Source organism: Vanacampus margaritifer, chromosome 14 (assembly GCF_051991255.1).
Source record: "Vanacampus margaritifer isolate UIUO_Vmar chromosome 14, RoL_Vmar_1.0, whole genome shotgun sequence".
Classification (NCBI taxonomy): domain Eukaryota; kingdom Metazoa; phylum Chordata; class Actinopteri; order Syngnathiformes; family Syngnathidae; genus Vanacampus; species Vanacampus margaritifer.
Window position 1 is genome coordinate 9469183 of NC_135445.1, and position 24541 is coordinate 9493723.

General features: G+C 39.7%; 1 protein-coding gene across 1 annotated transcript in view; it reads left to right on the forward strand.

The window, feature by feature from the left end:
* Positions 1-234: 234 nt before the first annotated feature.
* Positions 235-24541, forward strand: part of rxraa (retinoid X receptor, alpha a) — a 104156-nt gene continuing 79849 nt past the window's right edge. The window contains exons 1-3 of the mRNA XM_077542300.1: positions 235-272; positions 547-631; positions 2424-2820. Coding sequence (XP_077398426.1) covers positions 2793-2820 — 28 coding nt within the window. The 5' untranslated portion in view covers positions 235-272; positions 547-631; positions 2424-2792. The remainder of the gene's footprint in view (positions 273-546; positions 632-2423; positions 2821-24541) is intronic.

Sequence of the window (24541 nt, forward strand, 5' to 3'; positions counted from 1 at the left end):
TTTGAATGCCCAGAATGGAAAATCGACCAAAAAAGTCACAGTAGAGATCAAACCATCGTAACATATGCAACCGGCGTATTTTTCCTCTGCGTTGTGTTGAACGGAGTCAAATTTGTGCGACTCACTGATAGATATGTTTGTCCAAAGATGACCTTTTCAGGAATTATCATGTGGTGTGACCAAAAAGAAATAACCAATTTGAGACTTTTATTTTGAAATACACTTAAAGACGAGTTTGTATCGTCCACAAGACCCATGGGAGCAGCTATCAGGTTTGTACTGCCTTGTCTATGTAAAAAAGTTACTCTATTAGCAACTGGTAAGTAGTGGTCATATTTGTACATCGTGTGGTATGGCCTGAAGAAGAAAAAAATCACATCATTTTGTCCAACATATAAATATTTTCATTATAATTTTACTTGTGTGGCTAGCTAGCTTGTTTTGTTTAGATGACTAATTCTTAAAGGATTTTTGTGCAGTTTGTCACTTTTTTTTACTCATGACTGCCACCTCTGGCCCAAAGCGTAACTGCAGCATCTGTGTCAGGCTTGTTCAGGGTGCACGTGCAAGTACGTGCACGATCTTAAAGCGACAGCCACAGTTGACAAAACGAAGACATGACTTAAACAAGGTAAGAAAAACTCTTAATTTGAAAATATGTGATGCAACCAACCATCATCTGATCTTTAATATAAATAATGTAAGTATCATTCATGCTAATCGGCATTAGCAATATTAGCTCGGCTTGTTAATGGACAGGACAACAGCTCCAAAATGTCAACAAACGACTAGATCGTGAGCCCAAAATCACGCCAGATATCTTTAACAATGGATTTATCAACATAACGCAAATAATGTGCTGTAAAATGTAGTTTTATTGTTACTTTAATTTTTGTTTTTGAGAGACAGAGGTGGGCATTCGATGGAATGCCTGCCTTTTTCTGTCCGTCTTAAATAGTGGTGACGAACTAGTGATGACGGAAGCGTGATTGAAATAAAATGACGGGCTGACGATGATAGTTTGGTTCTGCTTGAAATAAAATGAGATGACGGAAGCATCATTTTGTAAATTTACCACCTCTGATAATAACATATATTTTTTTGTGTGTGCAATTGTGTAGTGTAACTTATTACACATGACTAAACAAAATATCATATCTCAAGACGTAAGCATATCTGATGAAACTTCAGCTCAATGAGCATCAAAAGACAAAGTATTTTTACATTATGTGAACTGATACTGTAGCTGATGATTTGACTGCATTCCATAATTCCTCTTGTGTTTCTTGGTTTTGCCTGAGAAACTGTATCATCACGCAACTACTCTATTGGATTACAGTCTCAGAGAACCTCCTACAGGACTCCCGGAGGGACCTTCTCCAAGTCCACAAAGTACATGCAGACTGATTTGGCAAACTCTCACGCACCCTGTCAGAACCTGCGGAGAGTTGTGTAGATTTGGTCCACTGTTGCATGGCCATGACAAAAAACACACTGTTACGCCTGATCTGAGGTTTAACTTCGTTTTCTCTCCAAAACCCCAAAAAGACCCTGTAGATGGAACAAATCCTCCCCTCTTAAAAAGGGAGTGCACCACCTTGGTCTGGCAATCCAGAGGCACTGTCCTGGATGTCATTGTGATGATGCAGAGGCGTGTCAGTCAAGACATTCCCACAACATCCAGAGCCATTCAGAACTCCTGGCACCTCTACGACCTTAACCCTATCGAGCCCAACTCAAGCCCAATGTCATGTGTATGTTGTTTCTCTGTGCATGGATGTTGGAGGAGGGGTGGGTTTTCTTTATATTGTACTATGGATGTTTTAATCTCTAAGCAATTTGAGTTGCATTTTAATGTACAAAAGGTGCTATATAAGTAAAGTTAGATTTGATTAGTACATGTGTGATGAGACACGTGTATTGGCACAATAAAGGCAAAATAGCACTGCATCCCCTGACCACACATCCTTGACTGTTACCGAATATCGGATCAGGACCATTTTAATGAAGGCTTTGTCTGAGAGGAAAAAAAGCTATTAGATGTGCAGGTCTAAAATGAGCGATAAAATTCGATAAGCAGAAATAATACCCAAAAAATTCTCACATATTACATTGTTTGTTTATTCATTTAACGTGCTGGTAGCTTCTCCACAGAGATAAGCTAATTGCTTCAGCGGTGAAGCATCTAAACGTCTATGCAGTGAGCCCACAACTTTAGTTCAACAGTTGTGACCAGGTTAAAATAACAGCAGATAGGCAGTAGGAAGAATAAGTAGCCACTGGGGTGCTGCAAGGGGCGCTGCATTGTTTGGGAAACTTAAACTGCGATGGAATCTGTTTAATATCAAGAGTAAAGTGCATTTATCCCCCCCTTAGTATACAGTCTCTATCACTCTCTCTTTTACCCGTGGTGTTTATTTAAGGGTTCATGCAAAGGCTTCGATGCAAGGCGTCGCTGCGGAGTGATGTGGGGCTGTAGGAGTACCCCCTGCGTGGGTCCCTTTGCAGTGCAGATCCAGTAGTTGGACTTGTGTAGAGAGCACGCGAGGCAGAGGAGAGGAGTACGGCAAGCTGAGTGAACAAGGAGAGGTAGAAACACGTTATCTTACGAAGACTATTAGACAACGACCTGTCACTTTTTAACCGCTCCAAAGGCTACTCGAAGTGGACCATTGAAAGCAGCAGCAGCAACACCACCAACACCTGGTTTGGTGTCCTCGAGCCGCCGGTGGAAAAACTCCCGAACGCGGTCGTCTCAGCTGGCATGAGCTAACCTACCCAACCAGGCAGATATGGAAACCAAACCATTCTTGTCATTGGGTGAGTTTGTGAATTCCACATGACAGTTTTTTAATCTGCAATGCCGCGTTGTTGTTGTTGTTTTTTTTTTTTAAACCGGTGGGCTAGCTTGAAATGTCCTCATGTCGTCTTTTTCATTGCCTCGCTTTTTTCTCTCTCTCTCGTTCTCTCGTTGTGTATTTGACAGCGAGTTGCCAAACGCGTCCACACGCCTTGAACTAGAGCATGACCGTTGTCTTTTTCTTTTGGAATGGTGAAATGTGGGGTCTAAGAAGACACATGGAGTCGCTCTCCGATGCTGTTATCGGAGCTGATGACATTCCGCTTTGAGTGACAGACTCGCTCCGGATAAACTGTCTGCGCTCCCGCTTGTGCGCTTCTTGTTTTAAGTTGACCGAATTTTTTTTTTTCATAGCCTCACATTTGAATAATTAGGACAGGAGTTAAGATTGTTTTTGCTTGCTATTAGAACATAAAAGTGTAACCAGACTTTTTAGTGAAACTCAACGGAGGTGGAGTAGCTTTTATTTAATTTTGGGTTCTGTTACGTAACACTAAGCTTGTGTGTTTTCTTATAAATAATCCGATAATGTAGTGCATTTGTTTGAAAGATCGGTTTAAAAATGTTTACACGTGACTTAGGTTATAACTACATGACCATTTAAACTTTTTGTTTATTTCTAATGCAACTCCAAGTTGCTTCACTCTTGGGGGTAGAGACTTTATTTTATTTCAAAGTCTAAACCAAAAAAAAATATGCAAAGAGCTGGCAATATAGTCAAATATCACTTTGTTTTTATTCTGCAGTTTTAAAGAAACTGGCCTCAATAATGCAACATTTAATCTTATGAAATCCCAGTAATGGGGTTATGAATAAAATAGTCCATTTTAAGATTGCACGTTCGCGCTTAAAAAAGACTTCCCAATGATTTCTATAGTCATGAAAGACAGAGTCTTGAACTTTCAGGAAAAAAAGTCCACTTGTGAATCTCTAGTTACATAAACTATTGCTTCAGTGTGTTTTAAAGATTCTATGTATGCAGGCGGTTCACACTTGCATGCATTGCACTGTAAATCATTAAAATGCTATGCTACTGTATGCTTGTCAAAATGACCTTTGTCCCCTGTAGAGGTGATGCAGCATAACCCTGGCGTGGGCTTGCCCTGTTATTTTGTCTGCTGCACTTTCACGAGAGCATCCTGTTACACCTCGACACGTATCATCAGCCGCCCGTACGCATCGCCAACATTCATGGGACTTGTGGGATTCGGGGTGGACTTCTTCGGTTACAGTTTGCTGACACTTATGCCCCCCCACTCCACTCCCCCTTTATTGTGCGTGCACTGTATACCCGAACCTCCCCTGTGCTTTTGGTGCGCTGTATTGTGCGGCCACATTAAGCGAGAGAGGACTTTCAATTGATCAAAGTAGTCCATCTGTATGCCCGTCAGCACATATAAGTACCATATAAGCAAGCTGCGGTTGATGTGAAACGCAATGTATAACGTAATTATTAAAATGATGGTTCTCATCTTTTCCCTCAAGATACATCACATGCTGTATCAGCAGCTTCCTGGTGCTAATCTGCCTGTTCTATTATGGCCATTTCTATTTAAACACGGTCTATCAAAGGTCCACATGGTAGGTCCGATTTGTTAATTGGTCACTTCAAGGACGCTGCTATCTACTAAGTCCTTGGGAGTATTGATTAGCCACTCATTTGGGGTTATGATCTGTCACGCAACATTAGGGATTTTGACACGCAGCTGTTTGAAATGGCAATTTCACAAATATAGATCAGATGTTAGCGTGATAGCAACATCTCCCCAGAGCTATTTATGCTACGCGTTAGTATGACGATTGTCCACTTGATCCGGCTATCAACTCCTCCATGCGCTTCACAAATTTGACGTTAAGCTATAAAGACGTAATTAATGACTGATAGGAGAGTCTTTTTTTTTTATGCGAGTGATATGAGGCTTTCGTTAAAGTCTGATTAAAAATCATCAATGGAACCGTATTTGGACAGGACAAGAAAAAATGCTGCTCGATTAGGTTATTTGTAGTTTCACTTGTCATTTATTTGAGGTATATTGGCAGGGCCGATTATTGGTGTAGATATTTGGCATTTTAAAGGCATCAGCCTTTAAAAAAAAAATCTTTCAGCCGTATGAGTCAAATTTATGTCGTGTTAAAATTGGGTAAGCCTCAGAGAATTTATTTATTCATTTATTTAAGTGTTTATTTTCACTTAATTTTAAATTTAAAACAAAGGTAATTAAAACATTAGGATTTCAATTGGAATTTTTTTTTTTACTGGAGTAAACTTCAGATAGGTATTTATTTGTTGAAGTTTGCATTCCATTTTCTAAGACATGCTGTTGCGCTTTTAGTTTAGTCGAATTTGAAAACAAAGCTATCTATTGCCAAAGATAAAAACATTTTTTTAAACAGTTGCCAAAATGAAACAAAGTTTGCATTTGTGATATTTTTCCAATGTACTCGCAAATTGCTCTGAGTTGCTAGTTGACGGACTACACGGAACCCAGATTTTAATGGCTCGAAAAGGCTCAAGGTCACCTCCACCGTCACAATACCCGATTCAACCAGCCTTGTGGCTCTGTGAGTGTTAAACCAAATATTTTCTTACTTAACGGCAGTGAATCGGTAGCTTAGGCCTGTCCCTGCTTCCCCATAAACTTATTTTATCACCTGCTAATGATGGCTTAAGTCTGTAATCAAATTTCCCACTACAGTATTAGCTATGAGTTGCTTTTTATTTGGGAGTGTTAGGATATGATGTACGGTAGAATATTCACCTGAATATACAAACACACTCAGACATACATGACCCCCTCCCAAAACCAATGAAGTTCATAGTCTTTGACGAGAAAGTGGGATTTGTGTGTGTGTGTGTGTGCATGTGTGTGTGAGCGAAACGGAGAGCCACATTCCTTTTCTGGCTGTAACTCAGGAACAAAGGTAATACTGGGAGAGGGTGTCTGTCTTCCGGGAGGGGTGTGTGTGTGCATGTTTGTGTGGTGCTGGAAAGGGGCTCATGGAATTACACCGCCAAAAGCATTTGGCCAAGTTTGTCTTTTATTGCCGTCCAGTTTTGTGTTCCTGATGTGATGCCTTTGCTCCCCCTTTTGAGAGAACAGGGCTGCAGCTGTCATTTTTATTGGGGGGAGTTTTATAGCGAGACTTAATGGCTTAAAGTGACAGCTCTCTCCCGAACCCCTCCGTCTGAATTTCACCCATGAGACCTTCAATTCCATGCAAAAAAAAAAGAGAATGTGCCCTTTCCAATACACCGGTCTTCACTTTTCTTAACATCCAAATGAAATATAGCCGAGGAATTGATGAGCAAATGATTCATGCATCTTTTACAATCACAGCTACGATTGCTTCATAATTACAAAATAATGCCAGTAAGTATGTTTTGATTGTGGTTGCTAGTGTTGACCAGTGTAAAACATTGGGTTACAATTAGATGTCATAACTTGTCAGCTTGAGTGCACTGCACATTTTATTCAGTTGTGGTTCGTGCTTTGCTCATGATCACAAATTTCTCTCCGTACCTCTTATACAGAAATCACAGAACGACCCAAAGGCTCGTTAATTATTTCTGCAAAAAGCTCACAGGAGGTCTTTATTGATAATGCTCACAGTGAACTTTGCTCCTCAAACCTTGACCTTTGCTCCCCATCTGTTCTATCATTCCAGGAATTTGCCTTTGGCGTTCGGCCTGTTGTTTAAAGTGTTTAAAGACAGTAACTTCCAGATTTTTTCTTTCTCTTTATTTATATTTGCTTCCCTTTGCTTTCATTTGTCAGCAGCCAGCGATGTTGTCACGGGTGTTGTGGAGAGCCATTTTCACTGAAGCAAGCCCCTTCGCTCCTGGCTGTTTTACTGGATTTTGGCAGATTTTGCAAGGCCCACAGAATATTGTGTTATATTGCTATAGAAACATGGACCAACCAAAAGAAATATTAGAGTCTCTTCTTTCATCAGGAAAAAAAGTATATTTCTACCTGTTTCTGTTTTGCAGCAATTAGCAGTAGAATATAGCTAAGTTAAATCATTATTCACAAATCTGTTGAGAATTGTGGGTGAATGAGCTTTTTTCAACATGGCCCTGGTTGATCTATTTTGCTCTGCTGCCACCTGCAGGCCGTTTTTGTAATAACTATCATTTCTTCAACCGTTCTCTGCAGTTGAGAGGCTGCATCAAAGCCTTCTGTATACTCTAGCATAAAAAAAACATTTAAAAAAGCATATAAATACGTCTTTGGGACACTTAAAATGTTTTGGGGAGCAAATGAGATAACGTTTCAACAATTTCAGTTATTAATTTTATTTGTTCCTATTTTGGCAATCTACAATATGAAAATGTAAGGAATGAAACCTCACGAGTTCCTTCACAGTGTGTACCCTTTTGTTAAAGAAAAAAAACACACACACACACACACACAATGGTCTCTACAATAACATGACTCTGACAAGAGTGGAATTTCCCAAAGTGCATATACTGTATAGACAAGTCGCAACGCTTCTGGGAGAATGTCCAGATGTGACAAAACCTTGTGGCAAGTCATATTAGCTCTGTGAGCAAACACAAAAATGAAGCACACAAAGAAAATAAAAACAGAATCTCTCACCACCTCACAATTCAATATGATTGTGCTTCATAATTGCTACTTTTCTGCTCACGATTTTCAATACATCTTCAATCAATATTTTTTCTGCTACACAGTATTTGTAACGACCCTCATTATAACAAAAATAAAAGATCTTGGATGCATTGCAATGCAGTTGGAAACAATTTTTACACAATGAATGCATTTCAATAGACAATTATTATGCTAGCTGAATGAAAGTGGAAATAGAAAAAAGTAAATACAGTACATTTGTCGTGGTAGAGCAGCGCCCACCAGACGTGTGGCACGTAGTGTGAGTCAGCAACAGGGCTGTACTCGGGGTGGGCGATCTTGCAAAAATTGAATATCGCGATTTTTTAATTATAAAACCACGATTTTGATTTTATAATGATTTATTTTTATTAATATGAAATAGATAGACGAGGTGTGTGCGATATTTGGCCTCGCTGATTGGCTGTCATATAGGGGCAGACTGCATGGCTGTCTTTTTCAGTCAGTGGCAGAAAATGAGCTGACGGTCAAATTGTGCTGAAATGCTTTACGTCGCAATCAGACGATTCCACAGAAATGACAGATCGTGAGTCCTGCATTTCTTCCAACGATCTAATATCGTCAATACACCCACCCCTAGGTTGTACCAACATACAGTATACTGGCCACGGTGATGCTGTTTGCTTTTTTTTTTTCCAGTCATACTCGGGTTGCTGCCTACCAACTTTCAGTATGTTAGTATTGTAACAACACTCGTCAGTAATGAGAGGTGAATCGTCTTCAAAAAGAACCAGAGCAATCCCGTTGCGAGCAATTCAATGCGGAGTAAGAAATGACCTGAATGTGAATATCCACAAGCATAATCAGCAGTAGTGTCCGACTAAGGGGTAGGATGTAAAACAAATCTTCTTTAGCATTTAGCATGTTGCTGTCTTGCTGTGTTAGCATACAAAAATGGTCCGTTTTCGCCGAAACAGTTGCGTTTTTGAGCCTTGAGTCCCGCGTCCCAGCGAATTTCGCTAACCTCATTATTTTTGTCCTGATGTTACGCAGGTCTTATCCTAAACGTAACTAAACAAAACCTAACTATGTCGTCGACAGCTGAAGATGTACCACCATCTTTTTTTCCAGGGCAATTTTGATTCAGTTACATCACTATTCAAAAACAATGTTAGATTTTCATTGATTAGTACTCAATAATTGTTTGTGTCAATTTCAAATTATTTTAATGACCATCGTGAGTTTTCCTTTTTCCTCTGGAAGGGTACCGACATATGTGCGCATTGTGTTGTTTTGATGCTTCCCTTTCATGAGTCATCCGAGCACGATGAGTTTAAGGGTCTATTTCTAGTCCTCTTAATTGTCTGAATGGCTCTTCTTTCCACTGTCAGTATTCATGGTGCGTACGGCCACTCTTTTGAAGTGGAAGCGTAGTCTCGGTGGGAATTTGACCAGATCACACCCGTAATTCGCTTTGAGAGGAAGGTCGTCTTGCCCTCCTCTTGAGCCAGTGCTCTGCTCTCTTGTTGCGCTTGTGCCATGAGCGAGATACGGAAAGATGAGCGAAACTGACATGAGGCATAAACAACATACGTGAGAAAGAAGTGTAAAGAGGGAATGCACAACATGATATAGCTGTGTTGTGACATTCAAATGCTGCCAAGAAACCATAAAATCAGTAGCTGTCAGAGGCGGAAACCCCTCCTCCCTTCCACTCCTCCACATTCCTCATCTTGGCACATTTTCCACAATAAAAACAACTGTCTAATCTTCCTCTTGGATTGCATTAATGCATGAAGATGACTGCTGTTTCTAGGCTATGTTGTGTTTTGTAATTAAGTTATAAGCACTTGGACCTTGTTGGTCACAGGATGCCAAATCAAGTGAATTGGTGTGTTGTGGTTATTTTGGTAGTTCTATTTCTTTTTAAATAGACCCCCCTGAACTTATACCAGTGATGATGTGTCTGCTACGTGCCCCACAATCATGGCCACGTTAATGGTTGCCCGGTAGGTCGGGGCCAGTGCGCTGCTGTGTCGGGCCACCGCCTCCCTTCAGACACTGGGCTGAACGGGCCAGTCCAAATGTCCTTGTCATTAGCCTGGTTTACACGAAGCCGTGCATTCCGATTGTGAATGAATCCGAACAGCCAAACAGATTGAAAATGCTCCATATAAACATCTCAATCGGAATGAAAAGACTGAATGGAATTTCATTCGGAGTCACAGGGGCGGTATATTCCTTTCGTCAATCCAAACGAGCGTCATGTATCCACTTCAATTGGAATGACGAGGATGCGTGCGGGATGCGCATGCTCTGTCTTGACGTGATGTCGTTGTTTCCACCCACTAAAATTTTGCTTCAATAAAAGTATTATCACTATCACAACTACTGTGCTAATGAACTCCATCTTGATAAATCACGTGGTCGATGTCCGCGCCACTCGCGGCTGCCGCTGGACTGGTCCGATTAAAGGAGCAGAGCATATAAACGGTAGCTTGGAATGGATCTCGTCACATGTAAACAAGTGACCAGAGATCATCATTCTGAATGATTTCAATCGGAATGACTACTACTGATGACGGCTACTGTCAAAAAATATGTCAAACGCGCGGGAAAAACAACTGTGTTCTAACGAAAACTTGATCGTCATAGAAGTTTGAGAACAATATTATCCTAGCGTATCTACTGTACTGTCTATCTTTTTAATTTAATGGAATCACTTTTGAATTAGCATTTAAGATGAGGTACACACCTGCTTTAATATCATGCCATCAACTTGGATTTTAATTGTTTTGAAGCAGAACTTATTTTAAGTGATGTTACTTCAGAGGGATTCTTTCATTCAACCTCTGCTAACACCTGCTTTAAAAAAGAATCAATTTCCAGCAATTAGAGCAACCACAACAGCTGAAAAGGATCACATTGCGTTTGTATGTTTTGAGTGTAAATCACCTGGGTTCCTGTTTCTTGTGCGGTACTCACTGTTGTGTTCAGTGAAAATGTTTCAAGCCATCTTTCGTCACAGAGATCACGTTTCCACGCTAGTGCCTTTCCTGTTGTTCAGACCTCTGAGTATCTCATTTCAGCCAGGTCTTTACTGTACGTACAGAATATGAGCTGGTTCTCATTGTTGCCGCCTGCTGTTTTCTGTGATGTCTTTCTTGGAATTCATGGTCATTTTGTTTTGTAGATTTCCCCTCCCTTTGAGCCTGCCCGGTGGCAATTGATGAAAGTTGAAGATGTTTCAATGAGATCGCTAATGGTACTTTTTGCCATATCCTATTATGGCTAAGCTTTAATGACTTCAGTGTCTTGCAACGTGTTCTTCAATTTCTCACAATACCATGATGGAACAACACCCAATCTTTGGGATTATATAGGCTATGACTGCAATTATGATAAACAGCAGATCCATTAGAGGAACAACTAAACTGTGTAAAGTACTGATGAAATTGATAACCAGGGACCCGGAACGGAGTACTATTAGCACGGCTGAAACAAAATGTATTCGTTTAATAAAAAGTTTCTTTCACAAATTACCAAGCAAAAAAAGTACATTATGAGAGCTAACAAGGTTCCCAATGTGGTGTGTTCTTGTGTTAACTGTTTGTTGACGCCTGTAGCTCTAACATGTTAATAAATCCGCCCAGAGTGTGGCCCTTCAGATTTAACACACACCTGTACATGTACCCATACATACATAGACACACAGTCTGAGCAGCAGTCTGGAGGGCTTTGTCACCTATGGTTAGACACCTTGCCGAGCACGTCTGGTTTTAGGAATGTTCTCAACAGCAGGAAGGCTGGAAGTGGAGGGGCAAGAAAAACACCACGAGCATTGCAACTTGGCTTTGTGAAATGAATAGACTACAAACTTTTCATTCCACATTGAAGCTCTCAAAAGAGAAATTGTTTTATTTTAATCGAATAGATTTGTTATTGTGGGACAGATTTTTTTTCTTTTCCAAAACAAGAAATGTTTTTCTTCATGTTGAAAAAAAACCACATTTAAAGATAGTTAAAAATATATATTATTATTGGACAATCACAAAATTACATTATTAATGCATTTAATACGCAAGTAGAACCTTCTGAATAGTGTTTATAATCTTTTTATTTACATGTCAAACAATTCTGTACTTACATAATCACATGCTACATCCATTTTTATTATAACAACAACAATAATAATACCTTAGATATGCTTTTTGAGGCTGCATTTTCATCACCAATTCTTAGTTTGCTATCCGAAATGGTGATGCATATCTGAATAACGGTGTACAGTCGGGATGCATGCATTTTCCAAAAACTTGATGACAAAAATTTGCCTCGCAAGGATGTGTACAATGCGGTGGTGATTAGCATTGCTTGGTAGAGGGCTGCCTGTGCTATTGAATAGTTAAAGTGAAGAACCATGTATGAAAAAGTGATGACATTTTTGGATGGTTGCTTTGTTCTAGTCCCCAAAAAGTTGAGCAACCAGGTATACTCGGCCAACAGAGACAGGCTGGCGCCGAAATGCTAGCAGTTGTCTTTTGTCATTGTAAGCTGCATACCTAAGTGTTGATTGTCGCACGCTCAAACAGCTCAGACAAGTTCAAGGGTCACAATTTTTCTGCCAATCTCCAATCTTTTGAAAAGTCTGATCTGCCAATCCCGATTTTTTTTCCGATCCCAATTTATTTATGACAAGCCGTATCTGTGAAACAATACAAACAGATTGTTTTAACTGCACATAAAGTAGTTCTTTCAAACGTGAATAAAAAGCCTGTTAGTCCCATGCACGGTTATCAACATTTTTTATATAATTTTTGGGGTTTAATTTTATTTATATATTTTTTGTAATGCATTTCCGTGGGTGTCAATTATACATGGATTTTCCCTATATATATATATATATATATATATATATATATAGGGAAAATCCATGTATATATATATATATATATATATATATATATATAGGGAAAATCCATGTATAATTGATATATATATATATATATATATATATATATATATATATATATATATATATATATATATATATATAGAGAGAGAGAGAGAGAGAGAGAGAGAGAGAGAGAGAGAGAGAGAGAGAGAGAGAGCTGCCACCGGCATGGTAAGTGCTAGAGCTTGCATGTAGTGACGTTGTGCTCATGTATGTGGAGCAGCTGAGAAGCTCATGTACTGTCTGGAAGAGGCAAGGTCAGGAGGTTGTGGCTGGGTCACGCTCTGTGGGAGCAGACATGACAAGCAAAGAGGCAGAGGCGGAATCAGGGACTGCAAACGGAAGTCAAAAGCATGCTGTTTTTATTTAGCTTCCCTCAGTACTTACTGTAATTCATTGATTCACCACAGCCAACATTACATCCAAGATAATTGTTAATTGTTCTTCAGAGTAATGTACAAGTCACCTAATCAGCTGAGCTCACACAAGCACGCACAGTCGGATACACGCACACACAGTGTGTGCGTCTCACACACACACACACACATTTATTATGTTGCGAATGAGAGTGGCTCTTTATTACAGGATCCTTGTCAATGCTAAGTTGCTCTGGGGGCTGTTCAAGTCTTGACTTAAAATAAGAGAAGACTGATATGAAGGAAGGAGGGGCTATTGTGTTGTTGAAAGAAAATAGCGTAAGGAAAGAAAGGATTTGGAGGAACAAGCAGAAGGAGGGAATAATGTGATATACACATCTGGATTTCCTCAGCACAATATTTGTTCAGCATCTGGAACAATTCCCTGGAATTTTAAGGGTCCCCTCCTTTCATTTCAGTTATGTTTTCTCTTTTTCACCCCCCCCCCCTTTTTTTTCTGCTTCTTCAAAGTCTTGCACCTTTATCCAGAAGGCACGTAAATATTCACGTTGAAATGCATGTTGAACAAATGCAGACTTTATAGTGGCTCAAATTGGACCCATGTGACCAACTCTCCTTGGTGCAAGGCCCAGCTAATTAAGCGGCACCGGGCTGTGAATTTAGACCTTTTCCAGACTTGGGCCAAGCACAAGCACTCATAAAAATGGAGGGGGGAGAGTTGCAGAATTCCCCACCTTCCACAGACAGTAAACTTTAAACCATTGCTTGAAAAATAAAGTCTGGGTGTAATTCCACCCATACTTTAAATATAAAATACAGTATTTTACGTTTTGCTAATGATATTCAATATACACAGATGTTGTTTACACAACAATAAGGTAAAAATTGATTGTTTTCATTGTCACAAAATGGCTGAGAAACTATAAACTTTGCAGTTTTTCAAAATCAAATCACCTGTCAGCAATTTACTTACTTTACTTTAAAGCATAATGTAAGATGAGTTTGAAATGATATTAAACTGTTTTGGATTGTAATTTGTGATATATTTTTGTTTAAACTATTACTATAGTCATCTATGAATATTTAGGAGTGGCATCAATCACTCATGGTTTTTCGCTATTCACAGCAATCCATATCCCTTGCAAATAGCAAGGGTTTACTGCGCTGTCATATGCATGCAAGGTCAGTAGTTAGAAGATTCTACTAGTTTTCTTAGGTCTTAGATAGAAGGATATTTTGAGTAGCCTTTATTGCCGTAGATATAGAAAATATATAATTTGATTCATGCAAGCCAAGAAACTCTGCCTGTCAAAGTGTTATCAAACTTACTACAGATATACAACATGTGTCGACCCTGGCACATCACACAGATGACCTTTTTCAGCATTTAAATGTTAACCATGTTGTTTTCACAAACACTGACATTTTCCGGCTCAACAGCACACTTGCAATATAAACAACCATCCACAGTGACACTGTTTGTATCAGTTTTCAGTTGAAAACATTCACTCATTCATTTTGTACTGTTCAGGGTTCTAGGTGAGACGGAGCCTTTCCTATTTCTGGGTAAGACACCCTGGACTGATTGTCAGTCAACTGCAGGGTACAGAGCAACCATTCACACACATTTTCACACCAATGGACAGTATAGACTCTCTTAGTTACCCTAACATATATATTTTTTGATTGGTGAAGGAAACCAGAGGAAGCACGGAACAGAACACAGAAAAGCTAGAAATGAGATTCAACCTACAATCTGTGATAACCAATAAGGGATGTGATTTTTCCGCTAATTCGCGGAATTCCGCTTTATTTATCTCCAAAAATAAAAATTTTAAATTTCCGATTTCGTCTCTACAGCATTCCATTTTAGTGTTTCCGTAACTGAAATGAAACGGATCTTGCGATTGGCTGAAGTGAAACGGATCTTGCGATTGGCTGAAGTCTCCGTGTTGACCAATAAACGCGCTTGTTATAAAGGCATAGGAGTATGCCATTGTTCATTTCTCACACGTTTTTGCCGGGTGTTTAAAGAAAGATGTCCGTGATCGAACGCAAAGATGCTCTGCGAGTTAAGGAAATTGACAAGATCGTAAAAAACAAGTTTCGATGGGACTGGTTAGAGAAGGATATATCTACAAATGTTGGAAAGAAGACTGTGACGAATTTGTTCAGTGACTTTATTCGGAAGATCGATCGTGCCGGGAAAGCGCTTTGCATTTGGTGCCATGATACCATTGACTTTGGTGGGAGAGGTTTCAAAGCTCTTGAAAGTCACGCAAAGAGCAAAAAACACGTGAAAGAACTCTAGTCAAGAACAACAAATTATTCCATCGCTGGAAGTTTCGGTGCCCAAACGAAAACTCCAAAACTTTACGGCCTCCATCCCTTATTGAAATCACAATCGGAAGCGGTAATAAAGAGACGTGATCCACCCCAACAACCTGTACCAGTTGCTGATAGAGTCGTGAATTTTGAGGTAGGTGGTAAACTTTTCAAATTAATTTGACAGTTTTCCCCTTTTTTTCGAAAATATTATAACGTAATAATGATCATGTTTGCACTTTTCAGGTTTCAATATGTTGATATGCGGCCCCCAGACCCCCGGCTAAATGTTCAGATAATTTCACTTTGGTCAAATCACATCCCTGTAACCATGTGTGCCACATGTTGAAATGGCTGTTGTGAGAATGGCTCCTGTTTTATAATGAAGGGTCTTGTGTTTGCTTGCCATTGAGGTATTAACTTCCAAGATGACAACAAAAAGACCTTTGCACTAAATCATCACTTTATTTGGCTGAGGTGATACTGCTGCCTACCTCGGGGAGGCACAGAAAAGCTTGAGTCTATCCTCAGCAGTGAGATCACAAGAGGTCTTCTCTCTCCGCTCGCGTGCTCATTAGTGATGAAGATTTCGACAAGCTCTGAGCACCTCCTGTCTTACCTGGTTGAAGCGCCTCAGGAGCTCCTGGTGTTGCTGATGGGCAAGTAGATTCGACTGAAAGGGAAAGCAGGAGAGCACTGAGGTACATGCTAATGTTGCGAGTTTGCTGATCAAAAGACGATGTCTCATGGTCTGCTACTGATCTGACGTTTACTGACGAAGGGTCTCCTTGAGCAGTGCAGTGCCCACTGGTGGGTAGAGGGCAGTGATCAGACGCAAAGAGTTAGGGGAGGAGCTAGAAATGCATATTGGGTTTAGGAGTGTGCGGTAAATGTTGCAAACGGTATAAATTCGGCCTACGGTACAGATTCGGACTCTAAAATCTACCTTATGCTGCAGTCAGACTTGAGTTGATAGAACAATTCTTGCAACACAATTCGGTATAAAATAAATGCAGTTCGTGAAGATAGGTGTGCAGCCATGCCAGATACCACGATTGATGCGTTTTGGGGCGGTGCGTCACGTGTATCACTAGGCCCCGTTTTAGCCACACCCAAAATAAATCACGAAACCTGAAATGGTGAAAAACATTAAATGCTCTATCTCAACAATTTACAATTCTCCACAATTCAGCACTACACTACACTAACCCTAACCCTAGGTTGCACAGATGTACCAAATGAAGTGTCCAGTGTCCACAAAATTATGGAACAATGACATATAATATAAGCCTTCTTAAAGAAGCACTAACTTGTTGCCAGGGTATGTACCGTATCTTTTCTGTTGTGTAAGTCCACGGATGTGGACCCTGCACCAATGTGCAATATTTTCCCTGTGCCTTCAGTTTGTGTGCTTCTCTCTTAAGCAAAGTGACCTCACTCTTGCTCATCCACTTGACCAGCTTTGTATCTCTCTGATCCAAATTAGGTTTGTTGTTTTGGACCTTATATTTTGAGTGGTGCACCATTGTTGAGCTCTAAACTGATCTGACAGTTTGTCTCTCTTGGTCAGTAATTGTTATTTGAGTTAAGAGTTTTTACCCCTCAAGGCAGCTTTCATATTTTTAGAGCTGCCCTACGCTACAATGGCTCAGTGCCTCTTGCAGCATTTGCAGGTAAATGCACAGTGATGTCATCAGTGACATTTCAATGAAAGAAGTCCACACACGACCTCAAAAAGGGACTAACCTCTTGACTTGAACTCAACCACATTGAAAAGATTGCACTGAACTTGAATCCGATTTTCTCTTTGGGAAGCAGAAATCTTGCTACAGCGCTGCTGATGCATATTGTGTCCGATAATTGACCTATAACTTTGCTCACTTTACTGGTAGCATCTACTGTTGTCTGGGTTTTATATGTTTGTTATTATATTTTTATACTAAAACACTAAGTAGAATGGTTAAATACACAATATTCAATTTCCCTCACAGCATGAATAAACGTATCTAGCTAGCTAGTTAGCTATCTGTGTGAAGAACTTTGTGTGAGTCAGTGGAATTACATCATATTGACTGGCTTGAATCCGATTGGCCACTCCACCTTCTACAGTATTCAATTGGGGGCATATTCACTCATGTACCTGTGTCAGAAAAGGAGCGCTGCTGCGCAGATTCTCCCATGGTCACAAGTTAGGGTGACCAAACGTGTCCTCTTTTGGGAGGTTAGACCATTTTCTTACGTCTTACGTTCTTTACGTCCTGTTCGGTGTCTGGGTTTTTTATAAATTCATGGCATTGCGTGACTAATAGGAGGTGAAGTACACTGTGCAACTGTGACTGGTACCACAATTTCAAGGCCAGGGCAAGTGTCTTTTTTGGGGAGAAATGGGAATATGGTCATCCTATCACTTAGACACCTTCATGAAATGCTCACACTCTAGTTAGAGCGACCTTAAAATGACTTAAGTGTGAATCGAGCATCAGGGTCTCAATGATGTCTCTCAAGTGCTCCGATTTCTCAATCACCCACTGACGCCCACATTCACACCCAAGAATTCTTTTACTGTCCACAAATGGACTGCTGGGGATTAAATGGCCGTCACTTTAGCTGACATGATAGACACCTCAATCAGTGGCCTACAGGAGTGCTGCCTGCCCCAATAAAAGTAGGGCCCTACTACTTCAATTCCAAAACCTGAAAATAATATACTCTATGACTCACTCTCATCAGTCAGTTGCGCTCACTTGCTATTTAGGCAGCTTAATAAAGCCTTAAACTTGTGTTCGCCCCCTGGTGGTTGACTGACTACTGGTTGAGGAAGTGGTTGATTCTGTGAGTGAAAAAATAAATGAAAATATCACAGACAATCAGGTTAATTTTAAAACAGTACATTTGATCGATTGTGCAGCTTTTATGGCATCTGTAACGCTAACGTTTATTGGAATACAGATGTTTTAATGAGTGATCCTAGATATGAATGCACACTTCGGCTGTCGGTGTATAGGCCCTGAAACATCGACTGACATTGTTTTTTTGTTTTTGTTTTTAAATTTCACCGTCCTCTGCCATCATGTAAGATAATGGGCAGGATAATGAGGCCGTCTCACGCTGGAACTGTGCTCACTCCTGTTATGATCATTTTCATGCTATCGAAGGCTTTTGCTTTGTTTTTTGTCTCAGAGGGAATGGCTCATTCTAGTCTTTAATACTCTGCTTTTTGTGCTCACTGAAAAGCCTTGCTTCCCACCAGAATACAGTAAAGCATCACACTCGTTATGCTGAGCCTCATCCCCCGTGGAGGAGAAATAATTTATAAAATGAAATCTACATTTGTTGTGTAAATGACCACATGCTGTAGGATATTTAATCCTGCCTACAGTCGATCTCAGTCATGTGACTTGACCTAGTTTTGTTTGCCTCCCTCTACCTGTCTCCATTTTTTTCTTTCATTCTCAACCTGGCCATTGCACTTTTTGAAACTATCTCTGAGTTATTTACTCCCCTGTTCTCCATATCCCTTCTCTTCTTTTTACCTCAATGTCCACCCATATGCAGACTAATGTCGGCATGTACTTGACTCATTCAAATTGTGTGAAAAATGGTTCTTCTTGGTGCTGTACTGTGTGTCAGTGCATCCTTGGGCTGCATACCGGGTTCAAAATCATAAATCTTTCATGTGAAGGGAGTGCCGCTCAAAAAATGATTGCCACATGACAGTGCAGAATGAATTTTACTGACGTCAGTCATGTCTTCATATTTACGTTCGCCTTTTTTTCTTTCTTTTTTTTTTTTTTAATGGAAGACAGAGATGAATAATCATTCTCTTTTTGAAAGCACAGCCCAGGAATCCCCAACACATCAGTTTTATTTATTTATTTTTTTTTTATTATTATTTATTTTTTTTATGAAGTAGCACTGCAAAAAAGTGTGTGAAAGTGAAAGTCTTCCATTTGCTTCTGAATTTCATTAGTTTGGTGTTATGCCCTTCCCTTGACCTGTTGGTCAATTCATTATTCAGTGTAACATAAAAACTTGTTGCTGTAAAATTGGTCGGGCTAGTCAGCCATTGACATATTTCAGCTAGTGATATGCATTTTTCATAAGAACAGATTGAATATCGCTCATTTTGTCGATATAAATAACAATGTACTGTACAGTGACAAAAGACGCATTCTTGGCAAGATTTTACAGCAAGAGCAGCTGTGAAGGCTGCCAAGCAGGTTGCTTGGCAAAGTATTCGATTAGATGACCCCTTGGAATGTGTGGCATGTATTCATTCTTGAAGAGAGCACATTTACCTTTAACTGTCTTCATTCTGAAGTGAAAACAATACATTCCTCATGGCATTAATGTAGCACATTTTATGATGATAGCTCTTCTGGCAATTTTTTTTTTTTTGGCGGGGGGGGGGGGGGGGGCGGATTGTCAGATATTTTTCCTCTTGCAGGCCATTTTTTTTCTGACCTTACAATATAAATTAAGCAGCCAACTTGGAGCGTCAATGTTGTGTATTTATTTTACTCTGAAATATAAAATACCTTCATGTCTATTTATTGAGTTTTAAAATTTGATGTCCTTGACAAGATGATTACAATATTTTTTCTCCACTGGAGTCAAGTCCCTAACTGCTTTACACATTTGAATCCACTATGTTAATTAAAGACAGTAGTCATAGAGCACATTTATCTACTCTGTCTAATCTGGCCGGTAATTTTGCTCTTACTCATTTTTTATATTTAATTGTCTTTGCTTTCAGTACACATTGATGCAAAACAGGTGCAGCTCCAGATGTTTTGGTTTCATGTTTTAAATTATGTAGCACTTCTATCACACAAGAATCTTACTCGTGTGATGTGTGTGTCACTCGTTTAACCATGTTGCTTTTGATAGATGCTGATTATTTTTAAAGAAGAAAACAGACCAGAGTTTCAATTTTTTTTTTAAATAATTTCAGGAGTACAAGTAAAATCTCGGGCAGCACGGTGGCTGACTGGTTAGCACGTCCGCCTCCCAGTGCAGAGGACGTGAGATCGAGTCCGGGCTTCGGCCTTCCTGGGTGGAGTTTGCATGTTCTCCCCGTGCTTGCGTGGGTTTTCACTGGGTACTCCGGTTTCCTCCCACATTCCAAAAACATGCATGGCAGGTTAATTGAACACTCCAAATTGTCCCTAGGTGTGAATGTGAGTGTGGTTGTTCGTCTCTGTGTGCCCTGCGATTGGCTGGCAACCAGTTCAGGGTGTACCCCGCCTACTGCCCGAAGCCAGCTGGGATAGGCTCCAGCACCCCCGTGACCCTAGTGAGGAAAAGCGGCCAAGAAAATGGATGGATGGAAGTAAAATCTCAGCATTTGTGTTGCAATTGTAAAGCAACCACATTTTTGCATTCACTACTTGATTTGAGGTTAGCTAAGAGTGAGCATTTCTTTTCTTTGGTCCTTCCTCGGGTCTCCTGACGGCCTCACGACTCTGGCCGGACATAGGTTCTTTGTTGTGTTTTGTCCTTGGGTCTTTCTATATGTTTATATTTACGTTAATGTTGAAATGTACTGCGCTTAAGTAGCAATAGGAGTTGGGTTAATGACTGGCAGAAAATGTTCTCCTGTACAGATGCTAACATGGGTGTGTGGAGTCAATTTAGCGACCTAACAGGAAGCATGCTCCTGAACCTTCTGGTGGGAGTGAGGCAGATGAGTGGGGCACAGGTCGCAAAGCAACTCCACACATCGCTTTTTGCCTTGGAGCACCTTCTACACTGATGCGTTACATTTCACTCTGCATGCATCCCAGTCCTCACTGTGAAGTCGAGCTTTATTTCAACATTAGTTGCTGGAGGTAATTCTCTTTGATCACTCCATAACGTCAGCTATGATCAAGGAAAATGAAGGCCAAAACTAATTGCAATGCATATTTAAAGGAAAAACAAGACTTTTGATGCAGGTTTGAATCCCTTTGAGTCCAGGGTGATTATAAGAAAATATGGGACAAATATCCAATGGCCATCCATTAGATTAAGACTCTACAAGATAGTTTTAGCGCTGCTGCTCTGGTGGTGATATATCACACTTGAGAAGGGTCAGCGGTTGGCAAGACTTCATCATGTGAAAAGTTACTGTGTCGAAAAGAGGAGAAGATCTTTATTTTTATGTGTGTCCGTTCCTGAGCAAAGCAGCCTCTTTGTGCTCGTGCAGCTTTTTTTTTACTCCAATCACACAAATTTGATTAGAGTCGTTTGCCCGAGCGCTGCTGGGCCCGCAGTGTGGCCCTTGTTTCCCTTATTTGCCCTCGAGAAAGGTTTTGACGTGCAGAATCAGACTTTGAACTGACCCCTTTTGTTTCTTCCCCTCTAACCTGGTTTGCCACACTCTTTTAGTTTCTCTTCCGTTTTGCAACTTATGCCCCCTTCTACACCCTGTCTGTCATTGTTACGTTTGACTTTGCCTTAATGTCACAGGAAAAAATAAATAATCAGGAGTTGCCACTTTCATGTACTCAAATCCTGGGCTCCTGTTGCTTTAAATTACCATTTTTCATATTAAGAATGTTTTAGGGATTAAGAAAACCTGAGTCACCATCTTGTCAAATCAAATTCAGTATTTAACTCTTCTTTGCCATCATATTTAGAACAAAATAGTTCACTTTTTGTTGAAGCGTATTATTAGGTGAATATGGTAAACAGTTACAATTATATGTTATTACCCTCTAAGTTTTGTCAGTGATGAATCTGAAACGAAAACTGGATACATTGTGTACATTGTGAGGTGACAGTTTACAAAATAAATCCCTTTACTGTTCTGTTCTCTGTTTATCATATGTTGTGTTTTTTTAAGCTGCGGGTAATGCTTAGGACTGTCAGTAGGCATGTGCTTCTCAGTAAGAACAGTCGTCGAGCTGTGGTTTAATCTTTGGTCTTTAGTTATACTTTTTCCACACATAGAAAGCTTGCTGCTTCAAATGCCACGCCATTCATGGCAACTGCCACTTTCACTCCTTTGTATTGTAATGAATATACAGTATAGACCTAATATTGTGTTTCTTTCTGCAACTTGTTGCAGAAAACTGAAAAAAAAAAGTGCCCTACCGTAGCTCTTGTAAAAGAGTCACTTTGAATCTTTGTGGTTAAAGTTTTTATTGTCAGATCAGATCGCAACAGCAATGAGTTAGGGACACGATGAACAAATCTGAAGAGAAATTCACAATGGTTCTTTTAGTAAGGGTTGTTTTCCTGTAAGTGATTTGGCTTGTTTTGTCTTAACCTGACAATTGTGTCTTCAAACCAAGGTCTGCTGTTTTTTCTTTATTATGTCTAATTTCTGTCTTTGACCGAAAGAAGCCCTCAGGTTTCCCAATACAACCAAGGCAGGGAAGAGCAGTTTAAGGGCTAGGGGTGTGTGATGGGGCCTTAAATTTATATCACAGCATTCTTGAGGAAATGACCATTACGGATAGGTATCGTTTTAACAATACAACTAATCTTAACGATACTGCTTATCAATCTTGTACTTTATAATGGTATTCTTATTGGTACTTTTTTTTTAATTATATATATATATATATATTTTTTTTAAATAAATGTTATTGGTACTTTTATTGTTTAGAAAAAAACACTAAAACAAAAATATGAATGAACACTGCTTAGATAAATTGACTTCTCTTGCAACTACAATAAGATTAATGTAAAAAATAAATAAAAACAATATATAACAGAAAAAGAATGGTTTGAACAAATCATTATGAAATGTTAAACCATATATAAACAATTAGTGAAAAAAGAAGACAGGTGTCGAGCAACAAGGTGCATGCAGCTGCGATACAAAAAGCACATTTTATAAATGTTTGTTAAGCTCACATGTGTTTCCCGGCATTCCTGGTAGTATTGGGTATGATGAGTGCTTTGTTGTTGTTTTTGTGATGTTGATTGTCAGGCTTTGCTTTGGATGGGATAAATACGTGCTAAGAGGCTTGTTATCATCTTCAGAATGAGTAACATCAATGATGTGGGGGACGGATGGCTGATGGAGCACTTGTGATCCTGAGTAGGTAGAATATTTTCTATACAAATCAGAAAGGATGGAGGGGAAGGTAGAAGTTATTTTAGGTGTTGCTTTTGTCAGTGGCCAATTAGTACTTGATGCATTAGGGTTCTCAAGTATAAAGTATTTCTGTAAAAAAAAAAATACTATATTTGATTTACTTTTCTTTATGAGTGTTATAAAATGCAGACAACAGTAATTACGAAAAAAACACGCTTTATCTATGCATATTATTGCAAACAAAAGTGTGTTAGTTGACGAAATATCCCTAAAACATTTCATTTCTATTTTCTTTCCTGACCTTGTCAGGATAACATCATAATGAAATGTACCTATTGGGTGACTATGAGAACTTTTGAATCTCCTAGACTGTTATACAAGACAAACAAAAGGAAGGACAAACTTGTCCTTTCACAGGTTGTCTTGTCACAAAGTGGCTTTCAGGCTTGCTGTGGAAAAGTGCCCATGTTGAATGACATTGAAGTTGAAAACTGTGGCAATTGATGGCTCCTCTGCTGGCGTGTCCTTCTGAGCCCTACCGGGATATTTTACCCTGGAGTCCTATATGGGGAAGGCTTTTTTTTTTTTTAATTGCACCGCGGAGATACATTAAGGGCCCAGTGAACTTTGACCTTGGGCTTGATCCCCTTGGCAACGCAGGATAGGAACAATCATGAAGAGAGCTAGGCTGCAATACCTTAAACTCTCATAAATGCCTCAGTGTGTTTCATTCAGAGAAGACGTTTGTGGCGTCTTGTAAAATCTGAAAGCACTTTCACTGACACATACAACAGATGTTAAAATAAATTTTACGTTTCTATAAGGATTTTGTCATGAAGTCAGTTTATGAATGACATTCCTTTCAGTTCATATTAAAGTTTTCTTTTTTAATGAGTCAAACCCCTGTGTTGATTCCCTGAGATCACCAATAAGACTAATGCAGATGTTTGAGCTTGTCCCTGGAAGACTTGCGTCATGAGGTTTTTAAAGCTAACAGGATCTTCTCTGCTAAGAAGTGAAAAGCAGAAAAAAAAGATCAAGCATTTCTATAATCAAGGTCCTGCTGATGTGGGCAAACATACTCTATAATGATCCAGTGGTTTTAATGATGGGCCGCGCACCAACCATACCAGTGATGACAGCTACGTGATTTACAACATATTCTCACCTGCTGTAGTGATACCAGTGATGACAAGAGCTGTGATTTAGATAAGATTTAATGCAGAGTAGAGTACCAGCTAAACCAGGGATGACAGCAGGTGCTGAACCTGCACATACATGCATAAGCCAGAACAACTCTTTTCTCATTTACCTCAAGGCTCGGAAAGTAATGCCCCATAGTCCATAGTAATTTACACCAACAGGATAAGGCAATATTTTTGTTTTTTTCCCAATTCCCCCCCAAAT